The sequence below is a fragment of the Penicillium canescens genome, assembly GCF_028828765.1.
Source record: "Penicillium canescens strain IBT 15451 chromosome Unknown utg000010l_segment0_segment0, whole genome shotgun sequence".
NCBI classification, from domain to species: Eukaryota; Fungi; Ascomycota; class Eurotiomycetes; order Eurotiales; family Aspergillaceae; genus Penicillium; species Penicillium canescens.
In genome coordinates this window covers 4,110,929-4,131,612 of record NW_026703972.1, presented here as the reverse complement: position 1 = coordinate 4,131,612, position 20,684 = coordinate 4,110,929, and the positions used below count along the sequence as shown (strand labels likewise).

Sequence of the window (20,684 nt, the reverse complement as noted above, 5' to 3'; positions counted from 1 at the left end):
ATTGATACATTCCAGTGATTTTTTGGAACAAGACTTAGATTCAGGACGAAATAACTCAGGTTTTCAACTGGTATAGGCCAATTCCTAATACGCCTGTGTATTTTAAATGCTATCATAACCATAATTCCTAGTTTACGTGGGTCGCGCCTTCTTTGGACTGTTATGCTTCGCTTTTAGTGCGTGTGTCCATGTGGGGGACCTAGCCCATCTAGTGTAGAAGAAAGAGTCACTTTGAAGTTGCAACGTAGCAAATTCACCCTCCAGATATATTATTTGCAGGAATTCTTAGTAATATTTTGATACACTATGTTTCTCAACCACCCTGCTCAAGCTCTTTGTACCCACTTTGCTAGTATCTCTCGCTCCGAACCTTTTCATACATGTGCATTGCTAGAAGTTTTGCGCCAGCTTCAATCTGGAAATCTGGCTATCAATTATTGGCGCATATCACTGGCCGTATACAGCCTCTGCGATCCGCAACATGAGGACTAGAATATTCGGTGGGCTCTCAGCGTACTCCAGCTGCTTCAGCCTTGTGCTTTTCTGTCAATTTTGATCTCGCTTAATGCTACATGCTGCCAAAGGCTGATGATTGGCTATCGTTCGCGCCGTAAAGTGCGATGTCCATTCTTTCTGATTGCAGCGAACCCAGTGTCTGCATTGCTCCAGTGATGCCCCTTCTCGTCTCTACCAGCTTAATTACAGGGTTGCCATGTGAAGTACCAGCCTGGTAGTCGACGGAAGCGACCTGAATGTCCTCCTTAGTTGGGAGCTCAAGCAGAACTTTACCAACGGTCTGCACATTGCTGAAAGCAGTCTTGTTCTTGCAACGGATCAAGCTCTGCACACGGAACGTGATCGTTAGGCCCAAAAATTCGATATCAGGTTCTTCTATGCAGAACCATTCCTTGGACCGCAGAACCGCGACATCCCGACCGGTGGCGAGGTTGACCTGCATAGGGCCCTCGTCCCCGCGCTGGAAGGTGTTCCCGAAATCCTCGTAATTACCACGGTACAAGAACTGGCTAGTGATGTGCATGATGGCCATACCATTACGCTTAATGGTACCGCAAACCTCGACCATCTTACCCGAATGCTGGTTGATGACAGCGTTAATCTGGGTACTGGTGTTAAGAACACATCGCCAACTTTAAGTGGCCGGGCGCCAGGAACCATTCTAAATCTATTAGACAAGTGGACAAGTCTTAGGAGGTCACCATCAATGGTGCGAGGGAAGATAGACTTGGTGATAGCTTTCCAGCCCACCACGATGGCGAAATCTATAGGCGCGAAGACCTCTTTGCCAGGACGGTTAACAAAAGCCTCACCGGTGTTACCGACAGCATGAACGAAATCGGCAACGGCCTGTGAAGTGATAGTTTCCTGCCCCCCTTGGAAGGTGGCAGTAGTTGGGGTGTCGAAAGGCACGTCTTTGCTACTAAACCAGATACGATAGTAGAACTCCTTGATGCGATCATTACGACCTTCCATGGCCTCACGGACAGGGGCGTAGCCAGTCTCCGGGTGGTAGGTAAAGAGGAAACTCAAGGGGACAACGCTGCGATCAGCAGTACGTCCCTCGAACAGAGTCAGGCTAATCTGGCCGTTCTCTTTCATCTTGGCCTCAACGGTCTTCACTAGCTTACCGGATTGATAAGGCTCCCTAACACTAATGAAACTCTTTATAAAGTCGTTCGATTAGTGATTTCCACATAAAGTCCAGCAACAGGGGTCACGATCTGCTTCAACGGATTGGTCTGGAACCGGTGGCCTTGAACGAAGACATCTGCCAAGAACAAGGCGTGACGCCAGGAGTAAGAGTCACCAGCAAGCAGACGAAGCCAGCGGTCAGTCTCGCGAGGGCCGACAGAGGAAGATGTAGATAGGTGGAAACTGATCTTATTGGTGTCCTCCGAGACAGTGAGACCTTCCAGCTCCTGCTGGTCGTCGGTGTTTACTAGCTGACCACTGAAGTACCCAATAGCAGGTATCTTGGTCTCCACCACCGTACATATCGCGTAGGAGGCCATTGATGTGGCCCTGGTGCACATCATCGAGGATGTCTTTAACAGGTTAGTCGATGATGTTCGAGAAACGAGCAGCCATGGGTCCCTGCAAGATACAAGTGCGACCAACATCCTGATCCCCAACAGCCTCAAGGTCCTCGCTCTGCGAGAGGGAATCCTTCTTTAAAAAATACTCAAAGATTTCATCCAGGGATGGGACTAAACGTGCTGGCTTCTGTCCACGGCGTTGGCAAAGCAGCAAGAAGTACTGCACGTCCTGAGCGTTGATCAATTGAGTGGCAGCCTCAGGGTAAGCCGTAAGAACGTCGTTGACAGCTGGATAAGGGGTATCGAGCTCGGAATAGCTCTGCAACTTCGAGTGTTGGTCATTGTTGGTGGTGAAACGCTCCTCAACACGGCGTAAAGAAGTCACCAGTGAGACGCTTCAAAGAGGAGTCGATCCATCGAAACCCATGCTTCACATACATAAGATCCACCATGCCGTGAATGATCTCAGCATAGGTCATACCCTCTAGATTGACGGTTTCTCCAGCGGTGTTGCGGCCGAACCACACCTTTTGGAAGTCATCATTTAGCTTTTTAATGATATAATCCCGCTGCTTCTTAAGCTCGGGGACATGCTTGGCTTTGTCGAGCTTAAAGATCTTCTGATCCATCTCCCTCCATAACATGACGCCTCTAGTTGCTAGCTTGTGAATAGGCTCACCCATCTCAGACTAGACGGTAACGACTCCACCTCTGCAGCATCCTTGTAGGTATTCTCCCACTCCATATCGTCGACGCCTGGGGCATCTACGATCGCCTGTTTAGCTTTCTTAGAGCTGTGGGCTTCCTTGGCAATCATTATACGACTACCGAACAGACATCCATCGCATGGCATGGCAGGGTACCCATATTTGGAAGACCATGTACCAGAAAGGTAAGGGTAAGTGTCCTCAGCTCCACCAAAAACCACTGCCAGCAACAATCACTATGTTATCTTGCTTACGGACGCGACCGTACATCTGAAGCGTTTGCCGGTGGAAGTCCTCGAACGAGTGGTGGCCATCGCCGCGGCCGCCAGTCCATTGCATGATGATGAGGAACTTAGGGTTGGTCTTGGCAATGTTGATCATCTGCTGGATAGCGTCAACGGAGCCAGGCTTAAAAGCGATACGTTTGATTCCGAGGGTCTCGATGTACTCGTTAGCAACCTCGATAGAGGGCACACCAGCACCGATTGTCAAGCCATCTATAGGGACACCATCGGCGCGCAGACTGGCCGATCAGAGGAATCTGCCAGGCCATGGCACGAGGGTTGCCATATACCAGATTAATTGCGATACCACGACCCGGGGGAATGGCCTTCTCGATCTTGGTGATAGCTTCGGGCATGGTCTTAGCATCATAAAAACCGCCGCCGCCCAGCTCTATGTGATATCCAGCATTCATCGTGGCGGCAACAAAGTTCCAGGCAACGGTGGTAGGGGTCATACCAGCCACCATTACAGGGGGAATGCCTAACAGGCGACTCATCTTGGTGTCGACGTATGTCTTGCCAGTAGAGGTCCGGACCAGACGCGGACCGTACTCATTAACCCACTTAGACGCGTATTTGACCAAGTGATCACGACGATCGAACAGCTCAGGCCTGTACCCAACCTCCACGTTCGTACCATCCATCTCACCCGCCACAATGACCCGAACACTGGTGCCGTCCTTGTTATGGCTGGTAAGAACCCCTAGGCCCGAGATGCCACCAGGTCCCAAATCAATGATGTGAGTAGCGCCGGGGAAACGGTGGCTTGCTCCCAATTGACGACATCGCGAGTAATCATACGGATTAGAGCTGGCACCATGTCGGTGTCACCCAATTAGCGCAGGTCTTCTCCCGACTGTGTATGGTAAACCGGAATGGCTAGGGACTCTGCCGGAATATTAGTGTCCTCTAAGTCTTTAATGATGCGGTCATACGCCGAAGTGATATACTGGCTGTGGAATAAAGCGGTGATAGGCAGGAAGCGGTTGATGAATCGAATCTTTCGCCGCATGAAGGGGACCCGGGTCTGATCCGACCCAGCGGGGGATTTGGCCTTACGCAGGCGTAGGTTGAAACCGTACAGGGAGATAGGAGGGCCAGTAACCACAAAGTTGCGCGCACTGTTGATAAGGTGATCGCGATATGGCGATCCCGGGCAAATGCTGGTTGGTGACATCGATATGCTCCTGGACAGCGGCCTGAGGAAGATCCCAAATTGAGAGCATAGGAGTCGGGGTACCCTCGCCATTCTCAATAGAGTCTTGCAGCATGGAAGGGGCAATCGATGTGTGAGGGTAGGCCTGCTGGCTGCGTAAACCGATCCAGAAAAGCATAATCAAGGCATTACGAGAGGCCTCAGCAAACGTCTCCCAGCTAGTCGCCGTGGCAATGGCGGCAGCAGTTATCACACCCTGAGAGTGGCCCGTAGTACCCTTGATGCGCTCGAGCAATTCGCCTTGCTGGCGGCCTAGGACATTACAGATCACCATGTAATGAGCCAATTGAACGAGGTTGATAAAAGGCAAACTAACGGGGGCTGACACCAAGTAGTCAGTATCGGGCTGGGCATCTCGATCCTTGAGCCATGGCATGATATCGAGGCCCTTTGGGTAAAGCTTCTTGGCTTCAGGCTCGCGGGAAAGTGAGTGCAAGAGCTCTTCAGAAGGCAGGATCAACTCCGAGATGAAGGATGGATAGGTGGTATAAATTGCACGCAGCTCATCGAAATACTCCTCAATGTTGCCCTGGCCGCCGAAGACCGTGTAAATGCCAGCTTCCTCGGTCGAGGCTGCACTGAAAAGAGCAGAATCGTAAGGCTTGGTGGGCCGGCCAGTGATGGCTCGTCCAGCATAATAGAACTTTACTACCTGCGTCTTCTTGGAGACAATTCCGGACAGAACCGCTGCCACGGCGTGGATATCGTTGCCGCGCATGACAGCACACTCAAACTCATTCAAGGCGAGCTTGAGGACTTCGAGATAGCTTCCTTGAGCATCGTCCTCACCCTCCTCAACCTCGCGAGCCACTTGACCAATATAAAGCGCTACCAATTCGGTAACAGAGGAAGGCTCACCATCCTGGGCCAATTCTGCTGTAGGTGCAGGTATTGAAGCAGTGAAGTAGTCTGTCAACTGCGAGGCATGGAAATGAAGCGAAGTAGAAACCAGGTAAGCGAATTCGAGGGGCCCATGAGAGAGGATGAGCGGTCGGAGGGATTGAGAGAAACGAGGCGTACTGATGCCGGTCTGAGAACTGGTCGATGTGTTGTACATGATGAAAGACTTCTTTCTCTTCTAGAGACTCAACTGAGACACGTGGACTGATTGACGACCTGCGAATATGAGCACGAGAGACACACAGGGTTCGGGAAATCCTTGAAGATGAAGAAGTAGGAATCGTCAAATTTGGAATAGAGGGCAGAAGAGAGACGATGACATGCAGGAATCCAGAGACTCACAATCATCCGCAAGTGGTCGAAACACTTGCTTTAACAATCAAAAGGGAGGTAACTCCAGTATCAAGGAAGAAAGGAGGGTTCCTATGTGCCTTTTAAGATCTAAATACACCAGGTGTGAAGCCCTCAAAAACAAAGGTCCGCTGTTGAACCGCAATCGGCCCAAGGTGGATTAGAGCGGTGGTTTCGGTCCAGCCGGTGTTCAGCGTGCAATTCTCGTACAGGGAAGGCCTAGTTCGAAACGTGAAGTGTAATTTTGAGTCATTCCTTGAGGAGGTGCCAAGGGTTCCTGGGGCGGTTGGGAAAGGGGGCCCTAAAGGGGAGGTGGAAACTGATCTCTGGCCTCGCTCAAAAGCTTATTACAGCTACTAGTGAGAGAAAGCCACGAGCTATGTAAGGATAGAGTTTTGCACTAACGTTAAGCGCTCATCTCCAGAGCTTAGTAACGCCGTGTCTTCCGCCAAGGCATCAGCTGCCTGCGTCAGAATTTCGGCCGAAGCTGCAGCGGGATCACATTTGCCCCGCTTCCGGCCTGGATGATGACCTCAAATCAATGTCCACCACCACGGCCTACTATGAACAGGACATGTTTACGGATATCCATTGTTACCTGTTTTACACATCGAAAAATTCAACTCTAATGTAGTAACGAATCATGGCTTTTCGGTTATTGACCCTAGGAATCTTTAGTGCGTTTATTTGCAGTTTAACTTGTTCTTAACCGTCTGCTGCTTACCATTTATTGCTGACTGTTAGTCGATCATTTGCAGTTAACCGTTCACCCTTCACCATTTACTGTCTGTTGTGAACATTGTTAATCTCTCATCGTTAAACGTGCACTGTTTCACCATCGCTGCGTTGCTGACCTATCTTTGCTCACCATATCTTTGTTGAACTTTCGTTATTGAATCTTTTTCTATTGCCTACCCGGCATGCTGGCGGACACATGACACTAGCATTGCCAGCTCCAGTGGTCATCGAATATTCGGTTACCTTGCACCTTGCCCTCAAAATAACTGGTTGAAAGCCTGTCAGACGCTGGAAAAGCAGGAGAAACTCGTGGCCATGCACCTTGAGATTCAAATTATCGCCGGGGATAAAGGCGACTCACCTCGGCTTTAAGCTACAGATGAAAGGTGATTGGGCCCGACGATGGCACCAAGCACGATGTTAATGTGAACGCGCAGAAACAATTCAATGAGAACAGTGTGTCCTGAAGTAAGCTTTCACTATTAATCAATGTAAAAATCGCTAGTTTGAGATTATTCGATATTCTTTGGTTGCGATATCCTGATTCAAAATTTTCTAAAGCAGTCGAGTGAGCGGCCCGCTTGTGTGAGCAGCTCGCTTGTGAAGTACGTTAATTAGGGGGTAACCCGAGTAAAGTTGGGGGTGCCCCTATCAATTCCTGAAAGCGCACACATCCGGTGGTGCAACCAAATCTGGCGGGATGGTAGGATGTGCAGAAAGCGGAAGTTGACTGTAGTTTGTGGAGTCAATCAGGAGTAAATCACCAAGTATCCCCCCAGCCCAATTCCACCTAGATGGGCAACTTAAACAAGCAAGCGAACGAGCTTCATTGGGAAGTCCTTCAACGTCCATGGGGTTTCAATGTCCTCGTCACCTGAAAGCAGTTCGGTGCGCAGCCCAGCCTGGAGGTCAATTTCCTGTAATGGCACCCACATGCGCCATTGCTTTGTGAAAACCTTCCAGAAAAGGTATAAGGCGAGGACAAGAGGCGCGGCCAGATACTGCTCAAAGAAGTACCCGGCGTCGGGAGAGGATCCAGGTGGCTGACAAGAGAAAGTTAGGAAACACTGGCTAGCAAAGGGACAAAGACGACATACCCAGACGGAGACGTAAAAAGTGGCAATTAGACAAAGAATATTAAGGGACAATCCGACATAGCTGCCCACAACTCCGAAAGGTGTTTTATAGGGAAGTTCGCTGAGGGAGCGACCTTGGAACACCCACGCTTTTCGGAATCTGATGTGGCAAAGACAGATACTGCCCCAGACGAAGAAGTAGCTAAGACCACTCAAACTAAGCAGCCACGTGAAGACTGTGGACTCCGCTGCGCTCTCGCCGACGAAAGCAAGCAAACCAAAAAGAATCTGGAGGATGATGGCATAAATTGGGCGACCCTTCTTATCAATATAAGAGAAGAGTTTGGGAGCCATGCCTCGCTCAGCCAGAGCCTGCAAGGTTCGACTAGAACCAAACGTGCAGGAATTCGCCACGCTTATAACGGACAGCGTGATGACTGCGTTAAATATTGAGGGAAGAACAGGGATACCAGCGTCAACAATAGCGATGACGAAAGGTGAGTCCTTAGTGTCGGAATCCGATGCATTCAGCAGACGGGGATCAGTGTAAGGCACCAAAAGACCAACCATCAGTAAGGTCAAAACGTAGAAGATAGCAATTCGCCAGAACACTTGACGGCTAGCAGCTGGGATAGTCTTATGGGGTGTTTTCGACTCTGCAGCAGCAAGACCAACCAACTCTGTTCCACCAAAGGCGAATGCTGCAACGACGAACACGGAGCAGAAGCCTGGGAAGCCATTTGCAAAAGCACCAGGCTCGTACCAATATTTAGCGCCGATGTATCCTTGAGGACCGGCACCACCAGTGTTAATGATTATGCCTAGGATAATGAATCCAAGACAGGCTGCGATCTTGATCGCGCTCAGGATGAACTCGACTGGGTAGGTTAGTAGCTCATTTTCATAGTAAGAATAGACAAGGCAATCAAACCTTCACCGTAGCCACGAACACCGAAAATTTGGATCAAACACAGGACTATCAAGAAGACTGTAATCCAAACACCGATGTTGATGTCGTCTCGCCAAAATTTGATGGTCAGACCAGCTGCGGTAATCTCGAAGGGAAGCACGGTCAACCACGTAATTGCGTAATCCCATCCAATCGCGAACCCCCTGTCCGTTATGTCAGTCCCAGTCAAAGCTCTAGTCCTAGCCCGGTACCGCATTTTGACCTACCAAGAGGGATCTACGAAGCGGACGATATAGGAAAAAAAAGCACCATTCACGGGATAAATGACAGCCATCTCAGCCAGCGATTGCACGGTGCACAGCAGCATAGCACCGATAATCAGATAACAGATGATCTGAAATCTGCTGTGTAAGCAAAAGGGGGCTCATATCAATCACGGGAAGATTTTATCGATCTTCATACCAAACTAGCTGGGCCACCAGTAGACAAAGCACCCCCTGTTCCAACAAAAAGACCCGCTCCAATAGCACCGCCTTGGCAACCAGTTAGTTAAGACGTCCGCAAGCCATCTCCTTAACGGACCCACGACATACCAATAGCAATCATCTGCATGTGGCGGCCTCTCAGCTCACGTGTCAGCGGCGCGGCCTTGTTGACAATTCCAACATCCTGATCATAAGGCTCGGGAGGCTCGCTCATGTAATTTTTAGCTTCACGGTCTGGTAGGGACTTTGAAACGTCACCGTCCGCCATGTTGATGATCGGTTTAACTCAGAAGCAACGGAATGAATGAATGAAGCGAAGTGGTTGAAGAGAGGAGAAACGAAAAAGGAAGGACAAACACAGGGGTTAATAATGAATCGCGTGAGGCTGTTCGGAAGTGGGCTATCAAGGAACTTTATTTCTCTCAAGGTTTTCATATGAAACGCTCGGATCCGATGATAACCTTCGAAAACAATATAAGCAGATGACAATTTGTGTCCACATTATGGTACTGTGGACAGTGGCCATGGAACCTGAAACAATTTCTTGTATTTACGAGAAGAACTCCAAGTGGCGTACAAATTACGCTCAGTTCCTCCAATTTGAGCGTCTGTTAGAACCGCCCATGACCCGCTCCTATCTCTAAACTCCAAATGGAGCAGATTTACCCGAGCCGCTATCCGCTAAAACCCCAAATTGCTAAATCTAAAAATGCTGTTGCAAGGTATCCTGTCGTCGCGCGGTTGATGCTGGTGTAACTGACAAAAAGAATGAGAGGCACAGGGGGGTTCTGAGGTGGGGGAACACTTCGTGTTGAAATGGTGGACCTGGGTGGTCTCATGATAAGCTTCTGTCTCTCGGGAGCCAAGGCCAATTGGCCAGTAAGCCTTTTTAATCCACCCGGATCACCCAGATAAGCATAGTACTTATCGCGAAACGGCAGTGGACCTGGTGGGAATCTCGTTCTCACAAGTACTTTCTAGCTTTCCGGTCCACAATGTGACTGTAAATGTCATTATAGTGGGAATCCAGTAGGTCAAAGGCAAGTACTTATCAGGTGCCTCAAACCGAAGGCCTGCTCGACTTTGCGCAGCAAGTTACAGTATTGTAGGAAAAATTGCTGAGGGAGAGGACGCATTTATAGGCTTCTCGGCTCTTGTCGCGTACGTGCGATATTATGGAGCAAACGTTCAAGGAAACGACGCTAACGTATTTCCCGGGCGAGTGGCCATCCCGGTCGAGTGGCCACCTCAAAACACCATACTAAATCGGATGAATTACAACGTAGTATCTCAACAACCACGTTTAAACTTTAGCTCCTTATTTATCGATGGACATAGATAAGACGCATTTGTACTATATATCAATTTCAAAGAGAGTTGAAGACTATGTCATCGTGGTTTCGAAAATTACCGAAAATTACAGTGCTAAAAACCAGAAATATATATATCTTAATCAGTACGTTATAAAATTCTTTTAAACCCCTTGAAGAGTCTTAACAATTTCCTAAAAAGTATTGTGCTATAAGGCAAATTCTCTATAGATCGCCGTTGTTAAGGTAGTGAGTTGTAATTTATCCGATTTAGTATGGTGTTTTGAGGTGGCCACTCGACCAGGATGGCCACTCGCCCGGGAAATACGTTATCTTACGTGAGGCTTGTTTCAACCCCTGCTTTCATTCTACCGCCACTAGTTGCAGCGAAATTCTTGGTGTCATTCTAGATGCCCACCGAGAAAGAAATGCTAGTCATGTTGCGAATGAGTCAAAGTGAGTCGGTGAAGAAACGTTGGCTCACTGTTGAACCTACGGTCTTGATATTGAGGCACTAGAGGCTGATCATTCTTTGATTTCACCAAGATCGCTCAAAATCTCAAGTATCATGGAATATTTCTGGCCTCGCTCGATTGTTGATTGTCTGAGCTGTGTGTGGTTCTGTCCGTCTAGGCTGCGGAAAGCGTCAGGCCGTGGTCGCGCGGGCGCCGGTGCTCGACCCGTCAACCCGTTGAAGCTCGGCCGTCCTTGTTGACTGGAGTCAACTTTTGAACTTATGATTGGTACTAAAATACAGTGTTCTTTGACTTTCATCTCTAAATTTTACTCTATTTACTTTTGGGATTTGTGAGCACTCCGACGAATGTGAAAATAGTGTTGTGATTGAAGATATATCTCCTGGGCTGTTCACACCAGTGAGCCACTAAATATGAGGATCTTCACCGACCATCAACACCACCAGATTCAAATTAGCACCATCATTGAACGGGCTAACACAGCGCTGAGAAAGCCTCGGATTCTAGGCAAAGCCCGGCTGCGTTGTTTGACTTTCATGGTGGTACCGAGACTGAATACCTCACCACCAATGTCTGTTAGTCTATAAAACCCTCCAAGAATTGGTGGACATGCTATTGCCCAGATACTCGACTTTCTCCTGCAATCCAGATGGATGCCCCTAACAGCACGCCAGACCAGGAAAAAGAAGGAGAAGAACAGCCCGGTGCATTACCAATCGTTTCTGAAAAAGACAATTCGCAGGAAGCTTCTGATCATATCCCTCCACTGGTAAGTAAAGCGGCTCAGCTTCCAATGCTCTTGCTGACCACTGCAGCTCTCTCCCTCGCAACGGAAAGCAGAGACAAGTCATACCTTAGCGACTGAGCCCTTTCAACTTATTTTGAATGTGCTAGCAGACCTCGAACGCGACGATCCAAAATTCGCCTTTCCCGCAGCTCGACTTGTTGGACTCTATTGACATCTCTGGGAGTCCTGTGTTTCCAAGCATATCAATGGCCAGAAGGTAGAGCAGAGCAATCAGACCTTGAAGGACGCTAGCGCATACCTGACTAAAGAGAGGGACGGACTTCAGCTGCGCCACGGCAAGCAGCTATCTCGGCTACGCTTCTTTGAGCAGGCACTGGAATCGTCTCGGGGCCGACTGACTATGTACTCGGGGAATGGAACCACCCTTCCAGACTCAATGTGACAGGGCTGCCAGACATGGTAAGAGAAGGTTGAAAGATTGTATATTCATGACTGTGCTATGTCTTACTTTCCCAGCTTGGATAATACAACGAGTTGAAATTGGAAGGGAATTACCGCATGTACAGAAGCTTAAAAACTTTCCAAGTGATTACAGTAAAAAAGCATAGAATATCCTTTGTGGAATGGATTTACGAATGATCCCGTATGTTCTGGTACAATCTCAGTTGTAAATCATGGTACGTATGGGGTGATCTTGAATGGCTACTGATGTTTGACTGAAGACGTATGTGTACACAGCCTTATGCTAACTTTACCATTGTTTCGAGTGGCGCCACAGGCTACCAGACAGGCGAGAAAAGACTTAGGAATATACATGAAGCATGGTAAAATTGGAAATACTATTGGGGGGACATCTGCACGCAAGGAAGTTACCTTTCTTGTGCTTCCCCGCGCTACGTCTTGTATTCGGAGTCAACTATAGTTGTCTTGGATAATGATCTTTTGATTCCGAGATACTGTTCAACTCTATGTATACGTGAGGCCCTGATCAAGATCCACCCAGGAGCTGCTGTGTCACTTGACCCGTATTTAACGAAAGCTCTTCTAAATTCGTACTTCACAGGAGAATTCTCGTTTATTGCGTGCATTTGTTTGTGTTTAGTCAATGTCCTCAGTGTTTCAATGCCGCGCTATTCATCACACTGAATTCTAGCCGGTATCCTCTCGTGATAATTTCGCGTGACACTAGTACTTCGTCATGTCCCAATTGTTTCATAGCGGCCCGGAAACTTCTTTCCAAATCCTCATATCTATTCGAAAGGTCTTGCAATATCGGATCATCACTCAAACCGCGCCTCCAAGAAATCTCTTCCAGTAAAGGCTCACACAGATTGGTGAAGTGTTCCAAAACATGCTTTCCCACCCTTATACCAACAATATCATCGAGTCTTGATGAAGTCCGATTGCTTCCATACCGAACGCAATCACAGAAACTTTCACCATATGTATCAATGCCAACTGCGCATAGACAATCAAGGAACATCATCAGGCAGTAGGTCGTAGCGAAACGTTGTAGTAAAACAGATTCAGAGTCGCAGAGAGTTTCGAGATGGGCTTTGTGTTTATAAAGATCGCGGACCGCGCGAGCGACGCATCTCAAGCATCGCTCCTTGGTATCTTCACTGAGTTTGCGTGGTACACTAATTTAGCGGTCAATAATCATTCGAACTCGTCTGTCTTTACCTACCAGCATATAAAATTGACAAAAGTGCTGAGCGCATGGAACAGATCCAAAAGTATGGGAGTCAATTGTTCCGAGTTGTATCCACTGACGGAAACATTTTTGAGATCTGACGCGTTCATATCAGGAGTGACTGAAATGACGAAACTTTGGCAGACTTCGAGACAGACCAAATAATATGGGGTAAGCAGCGAAACATCTTCGCGCCGAGAAAGCAGCAACGTGTCATGTAGTGCGAGAATCCCATCCTCAAGAGAGGCACTATTGATCGCCTCAACAGAGCCTAAACATTTCACAATTTTTAGAATTCGAATCGTTGATATGAACAATTTGTCTCGGTAGGTAGGCTTTGGCGCAGGGTCCATTCGATGCGTAATGAAGAAGTCGACCTCTCTTACTGCACCTAAAAAAAGTCCAAATGAAAAAGGAACTAAACGAAGAGTTTGCCGTTGGAATTTACAGCGATTCTTAATGTTGCCTAACGACAAGTTTTGGAATAGCTAGGGGCAGCGAGATACGTCCCAACGAGCTGTTCGCCGCCTTTAAATTCTGGGGTCTGAGTGGGTCTTTGATCTGACTTAAAATCTGGAAACTGGAACCTCGGAGATGCAGTATGCACTAGTACTAGAATAAGCCAATGAGACCCATTGCACAGTACTTAATATGTGTATTTCTATATAATTCCAGTAGCAAAATAAATCTCGAGACTTCGAGAATCGGGGACTCTCATCCTCCCTTTTCCCTACTCATGTAAGCAAGGATACCTTAACGTGTCTCGCATCATCCGCTCTTTTTGTCTTTTCTTCAGTTAATTCATCCATGAAGATGGCCACGATGTCTCTGGCAACAGCCATATTGGACGACAAACGATGGGGTCCGGAAGAGGGAGGGGAAGTGGGAGAGTAGTGAACGTAAAGGGAGGTGGACTCTTGAAGAGAGAACCGCAGTCCAGGAGGCTTGAATGCCATTCTGTGATACAGAGATAATATATCCTCCGCGGAAGTGGAGCCAAGACTAGGACGAGCTGGAGCTGGCTCACTTCGAATACCACGCCGCGACGATACTATTCAAAGACTAATGTAGACCCTCTACCTACTGGCATACCAAATATGAGGCAGGTACTGTGTACCTATGTCCAACAACTGCTAGATTTCCTGTAGTGAGAGTCAATCCAGCGTCAGATAATAGATGCTCCCTCGATAATACTAGTGTAGGTCATCATCCAGAAGTCTAGAACCTGAGATCCATGAGAGAATGCAGTAGGAGGTCTGAAAGTAAAGCACTGCGTCTTGACTGCCAATAGGACAGTAGATCTCGGACTTGACAATATCTGGATCCACGATTATCTGATTTGGTAGCTATGCCGCCCTTACCTCAGTTCCCTCAGACCACAGCCAATGATGAGACAGAATTCTGCCGATTCTGCCACGCTAACCCGATTGGGTTGCTTCATCAGCCCGTGGTCTGAGCCGGGAACCCCTTCCGTACATACAAGTTTCCGGTTCTCGCCAGCAACCCCACCATTTGGTCAAGGTGTGTTTTCTCAAGCTCTCTGAGAGTATTTCTGACATTGTTAGAAAGAATGGCATCACCGGATTTGCCCAATATGATCTCTAGATCGCGAAAGCGTGCTCGACAATCCTCCCTCGAGTGGCCTTCTTCCAGTTCACCATTACAAGAACCACCTGCGTCTACTCAGCGATCTCGTTATATCTCAGGATTGCAGCCACGCGAACGTGTCGATATGGTACTGGCTGAGCTTAATGATAAGCACCGGTGGACAATCAAGGATCTTCTTTACCACATGGTGCATGCACAACCAGTCAAAAAAAATGGATATTCGACATCGTATCGAGCACAGAAATTGTCTGACGCTATATATGGGCAACCTGAAATTATTGAGCGGCTAGGTAGTGTCTCAAAAGACATATATGCCACTGGTGCATCCGATCTCGTGTCTCGGATACAGACCGAGATTCGAGGGCTGATTAACGGAGATATACTCGGCGAGTTCCAGTCCAATGTGGACCCTAAAGATATGGACATCTCTAGCTTGGCTACGCAGATGCAGAGGAAAGCTCCAGAGCTCTGTGGACTGCTCGTTAGCATCATGACACCTCCAGGAAACCATCGCGATACACCCAAGATCCACCAGGGCAGCATTGTGATGGTCTGTTCAATTCTGGCTTGCGCTTTTGCACCACGGAAAAGCAACAACTTCCCGATGTTGATCGGCTTGTATTTACATGCAATGGGTGTCAAGCGACGTGTGATTAGCTTTCTGGCTGGCCTGGGGATAAACTCAGCATACCAGACTATCATGGACAGACGGAAGGAACTTGCAGAACTAGGACAGGTACTATAACCGCATTCACCGGAGAATAACATGTTCTGGCTGACTTCTTACCCCAAGATGTGTACAGAAACAATTGAAACAGAATGCCCAGGCTTCTCGCAGGAATCTCATTGTGGCATGGGATAACTTTGACTACAGCCAGACTGTTCGACATCAAACTATTCGTGATCCATCAGAGCATATCTCCGCCACCACTGGCAAGCTTTGTATCGGTCAGTCCATCCCTGCAGGAGGGCTTCTCCGATCTATGTTCCATCCAGAGGTTGCACTGAGTCCTCATGATATCTACATGGCACCAGGCAATCAGGATGATGAGATCTTCCATCAATGTCAGCGCCATTGGATTGCAGAGGCCATTCGCTATACTCATCGGGAGGCAGTAGAGAAACTATTTACTGCGGAAGCGTGCGTCAAACCAGGCCAGATGAAACCGCGAGCCCATCTTATTGACTGGCCTGAATTCCCAGCAGTTAAACGACTGCAAGCGCAGAAGACAATTCACTACAGCCTTGGGCCAATGTTATACAACGAAGGCACGACAGAGGGGACATACAAGGTCATTCAGAATGTCTTTCTGGAGCAACTGGGGGATGATGATGATACAGACCTTGATGGGCTTTTACAACTGGTTTATGGAGATCAGAAAACAGTGTCACTCCTTCGTGCCGTCAAAAAAGAACGTGCGGAGGCTTCTCGTCTTTTCGATCGTTTCAGCTGGATATTGCCAATCCCCGGACTGTTCCACTGGCGTATGAACTACTTGGATATGATCTTTGAGCTCTATGCTGGGACAGACCACCCTACCGTTGAATCGACGATCCATCATAATAAGGTCTGTCTCGGTTGCGTACAGGGACACAAAAGTCCATTCCACCATAAAGAAGAGGTGGCTACTCGCTCATTTGACGCTCGCGTCACGGCCATGTTCTATCAGTTTGTCCCATTAACAGTCAATTTCGCGGATGCTAAAGATGTGGATGATTGGATTCAAAGCCTCGGAAGGGGTCAATTCCTGGACGTTGTGGATCAGATACGCCAGTCTCTGTTCCATTTTAAAGAGCAGCAGTCTAAGGTTCGTGAACGAGAAGGAGAACCAGTCGACTATGAGTTCTCAGCACATGCGAAATTCCTTCAGCAGATGGAGACTTACAAGTCCTTGAAGCTTGCCATCAAACTTGGTGACATTGGAATTATCCAGCGGATCTTTGCACAATGTTGTCTCCTCTTCCCTGGCACAAAGAAAACCCGATATTCTTTCCTCTCCTTGTATATGACATGGCTCACTCAAACCAAAGCAGCTGATCCCGAGCTGCAGACTGCCATTCTTGCCAACGGACTTGTGAATCTACGGGGTGCGGAGGACGGTTGGTTCGAAATTGATCGACTGAATGAGTTCTTCAATCTTCATATGAAGACACTCATGTCGACTCGACGGACCTCAAATCTGGACATCACTACCATGTTCCGTCGAACTGCTCTCACAGCCAGCTACTGTACTGATCTAAAGGAGCTTCTGGAGGCTACCTTTGGAGAATATAGCAATGGGCGACACCAAAATAAGGATGCTAGCCAGGATGTTCGTCATCTAGCTTATCAGATCTCGAAGTGCATCCAAAAGCAACCAAATGGTCGGACAAGAGGCTTTCAACCATGTGATATACTCACAGAAACAATTGGCGAAAAGCTCTTCAAAGCCGTACAGAACTTCAATAGCCTCGTCGTCAACGGACAGTGGGCACAAGAAGTTGATTTTAGCAAGATGACATCGACTCCTATTGCTGTTCTAGATGAGATTGAAGAGAATGACACATGACACTGAATAGCAGGTTGCTGCCGGGACAGCTTTAGCTATACTTCTCTTCATTCCATTGATAATACTCCCACGCTATATTATAAGGTGACTGACACACATTGATGGAATGCATCAGATGGATTGTTCATCATTCTCTACCAGACCTTAGAACCTAGGTCTTCTCCACCCTTCATCACGCGACGCCCATTTCCTGATACCACACCGAGGGCCTTGCGTTTGGGAACTGGAGTTGCCGAAGGAGGAGGCATGTCCATAAAAGCTTGGGATGGCGTGTTAATATCAACCCACGGAGAGATATTCCGAGATGGAGTTGGTTGACTGGTGCTTTCTGGCGTGACTGCAGAAGACCATGTGAGGTTGCTGCATTCACTCATTTGACTAGAGTCATTCGACACACGCTTCCTCTTTGCAGGGGTTTGAATAGTGGCCATAAAGGCTGCTTGATATGCATTCTTCAAGACATCCACAAGACCCTCAGCAAGCTGATTCGACAAAGCCCATATTCCCAATATTGTCTGAAGATCCTTTGCCTGGAAATATTCCCGCTCCGAATAGGTGGCATTTTCAATATATATCGCAAGATGGACATATTGTTCTTCTGCCAGTATGCTTGAGCAATCAGGTATGAACTTCACTCCGTTCAAAGCGCTTGAAAGGACCTCCTTGGACCAATATTTTAACTGGTTGATGATTATCTCGTCCATCTGTCCTGACCTCGGACCGTGCTCAGTATACAGATAACGAGTTGGATCATTGAGCTGATACTCAGGATTGCAGTTGCTGCAGCACCGGTCACGCCGAGGATTACATCTGAACTCTTCAGGTTCATTGAAGTAGTCCAGGAACCGTTTCCGGAGGCATTCTGTAGGCTCATTGGCAAGGAGATACCAAAATTCAGGCAACACAGCACGTCGCTCTTCATGACTTAAGCGTCCACCTTTCTGTGGTCTCTCAGGGTTTGCTTCTTTGACTTCATCATCTGAATCGGCCAGTGGGTTGTCTTCCGCTAGATCATCATTTTCTGTATGAATCTTGCGTTTCACGGCACGTTTCTTGATACGCCCCTGTATCCACTGATCAACGAGAATAACGATCTTTCCATCCTGTCCAAGGCGAGATGCCCGACCACCGCGTTGCCAGAGCGTTGCTGGTTGTAGGTTTTTGGGGAACCGATACATGACAACTTGATCAATATCCTGGAGGTCCACTCCGAGCGCTAGTGCCTCGGTGGTCATGAGGACACGAAGCTTGGATTGCGGTCCGGGTTTCTGAAGCTCTTTGATCATTGCTTCCTTGTCTCCCTTTGCGGTGTCGCTATGGTAGACCTTCACCGTATCCATTGCCTCTTTGAGGGTATAGTTGCAATGTTGAACACTTGCCCCATCTGGTTGCTTGTTATGCTGCAGCCAATACCGACAATTTTCCATGGCAGTATATGCATCATTCTTCGAGTCAAAGAATACCAATGTCTTTGGGATTCGTGACGGTCGTAAAATGGGCTGACAAGGACCATTGTCAAACAGGAAACGCAAGGCCGTTGCCTTCTTATGCGCGCCTTGTGGGATCCAAGCTGTTTGAATGAGCAACTCTGGACGATTGACGGATGTCCGCAAGATTTCAACATCCTTTGGAAACCCAAGTCCCTCAATAACAACGCGCAATGTATTCATATCAAGCGTAGCAGAGCATGCAAACCAGGGGACGCCACTGCCGAATAGACTTCGCAATTGATGCAATCGCGCATAGTCCGTTCGAAAATCTTTGCCCCATTGAGCCACAAGATGAGCTTCGTCTACAACAACCAGAGCCAGCCGGTCTCGGAAACCTGGATGCATAGCAGTTGAACGGAACTTGTCACTGATTGCAAGCTCTGGACTCACGAGGACATGTGTGAACTTGCCCGCTTGTACCCTGTCAAGAAGTTCGGATGAGAATGTTTCCCTGTTTAGGAAACAAGGTCGCCCTCCAATGTTCTCGATGTAATTGGTCTGCTCAACGCCAATTTGATTCAATGGAAGCACAACAAGGGTGATAGACTTATCAAGCAAGAGTGACACTGCTTGCAATATCATACTCTTCCCAAATGACGTCTTCGCAATCAGGATAAGGTCCTTTCTCAGGTAGATCAATTGTCTCAATGCTTGCAACTGACCCGCACGTGGATAATAGGGATACAGCTCTCGAATTGCTTGTCTGATGGCTTGGTCCTGTTCATCCTTACGCTTCTCAGACGCATCGCGAATCAGTTTCTGCGCTTGAAGAACTGAATTCTTCTCAACTTGTTGTTTCTCCAGCAAGACAGTTGCGCCCTCATTCTCGTACTCCACTCCCAATTCAATAGGCTCTCCAGCCTTTGAAGAAGGTCGATTATTCTCAGAGGCCAACCAGTTATCCAACTGTGTCTGTCCATTTCCGGGGTCGTTCAGTTTCGCGTTATATTTCCGATGAGGCTTCCGTCGTGATGGGCGTCGATCTGGCATCGTGAGGCGGGTTTGGAGTCAATTCTCACGCGATAGAGTTAATATTGTGGATCAGATGTAGCCACTATACATTAAAATATGTCAATATATGCTTCATGGAGGTTTTGGCGGAATACTTGGGGCATATAATGGCTTTGACAGCTTAAGAAAGGGTTCCTTCGGGTATTTTAAGGACATATTTCTCACCCACCTTTCCAGTTATACATACAATTTTGGTGTCAATGGGTTCAGCTCAGAAAGATGCAGAAGACATCGTCGCCCGATTCTTAATATTCGCGTGGGTGCGCGAGAAACTTGGAAATATTGAAAGACGCGCCTGGAAACTTCGCCATATAAACACGGGCAAAAACCCCGGAAACTTGTATGGTACCACCAAATTCCCAGCTCAGACGTTCCCCAAAAAAGGTGTGTCAGCATCGCTGGAAACAGCAGGCGGTGGATGGCCAAATTCACCGCCTTTTTGGGGGCGGCTGAGGTAACTGAGGTAATGCCGCCCTTACCTCAGTTCCCTCAGACCACAGCCAATGATGAGACAGAATTCTGCCGATTCTGCCACGCTAACCCGATTGGGTTGCTTCATCAGCCCGTGGTCTGAGCCGGGAACCCCTTCCGTACATACAAGTTTCCGGTTCTCGCCAGCAACCCCACCATTTGGTCAAGGTGTGTTTTCTCAAGCTCTCTGAGAGTATTTCTGACATTGTTAGAAAGAATGGCATCACCGGATTTGCCCAATATGATCTCTAGATCGCGAAAGCGTGCTCGACAATCCTCCCTCGAGTGGCCTTCTTCCAGTTCACCATTACAAGAACCACCTGCGTCTACTCAGCGATCTCGTTATATCTCAGGATTGCAGCCACGCGAACGTGTCGATATGGTACTGGCTGAGCTTAATGATAAGCACCGGTGGACAATCAAGGATCTTCTTTACCACATGGTGCATGCACAACCAGTCAAAAAAAATGGATATTCGACATCGTATCGAGCACAGAAATTGTCTGACGCTATATATGGGCAACCTGAAATTATTGAGCGGCTAGGTAGTGTCTCAAAAGACATATATGCCACTGGTGCATCCGATCTCGTGTCTCGGATACAGACC

General features: G+C 48.0%; 2 protein-coding genes across 2 annotated transcripts; both read right to left on the bottom strand.

The window, feature by feature from the left end:
• Window positions 1-568: 568 nt before the first annotated feature.
• On the bottom strand, window positions 569-5,318 carry N7446_012645 (uncharacterized protein; the record flags this gene model as incomplete). Its single annotated transcript, XM_058521387.1, has 10 exons — window positions 569-1,117; window positions 1,174-1,680; window positions 1,737-2,063; window positions 2,137-2,449; window positions 2,493-2,705; window positions 2,759-2,981; window positions 3,016-3,258; window positions 3,320-3,855; window positions 3,903-4,166; window positions 4,210-5,318. 10 exons carry the CDS (start codon window positions 5,316-5,318, stop codon window positions 569-571), a joined length of 4,284 nt encoding a protein of 1,427 aa, XP_058366753.1.
• Window positions 5,319-7,053: 1,735 nt separating this feature from the next.
• N7446_012644 (uncharacterized protein) lies at window positions 7,054-8,989 on the bottom strand (the record flags this gene model as incomplete). The annotated part of the gene is made up of 5 exons (XM_058521386.1): window positions 7,054-8,204; window positions 8,258-8,439; window positions 8,503-8,630; window positions 8,699-8,769; window positions 8,830-8,989. The coding sequence occupies 5 exons, from the start codon at window positions 8,987-8,989 to the stop codon at window positions 7,054-7,056; spliced, it is 1,692 nt and encodes a 563-aa protein (XP_058366752.1).
• Between the last annotated feature and the right edge of the window lie 11,695 nt (window positions 8,990-20,684).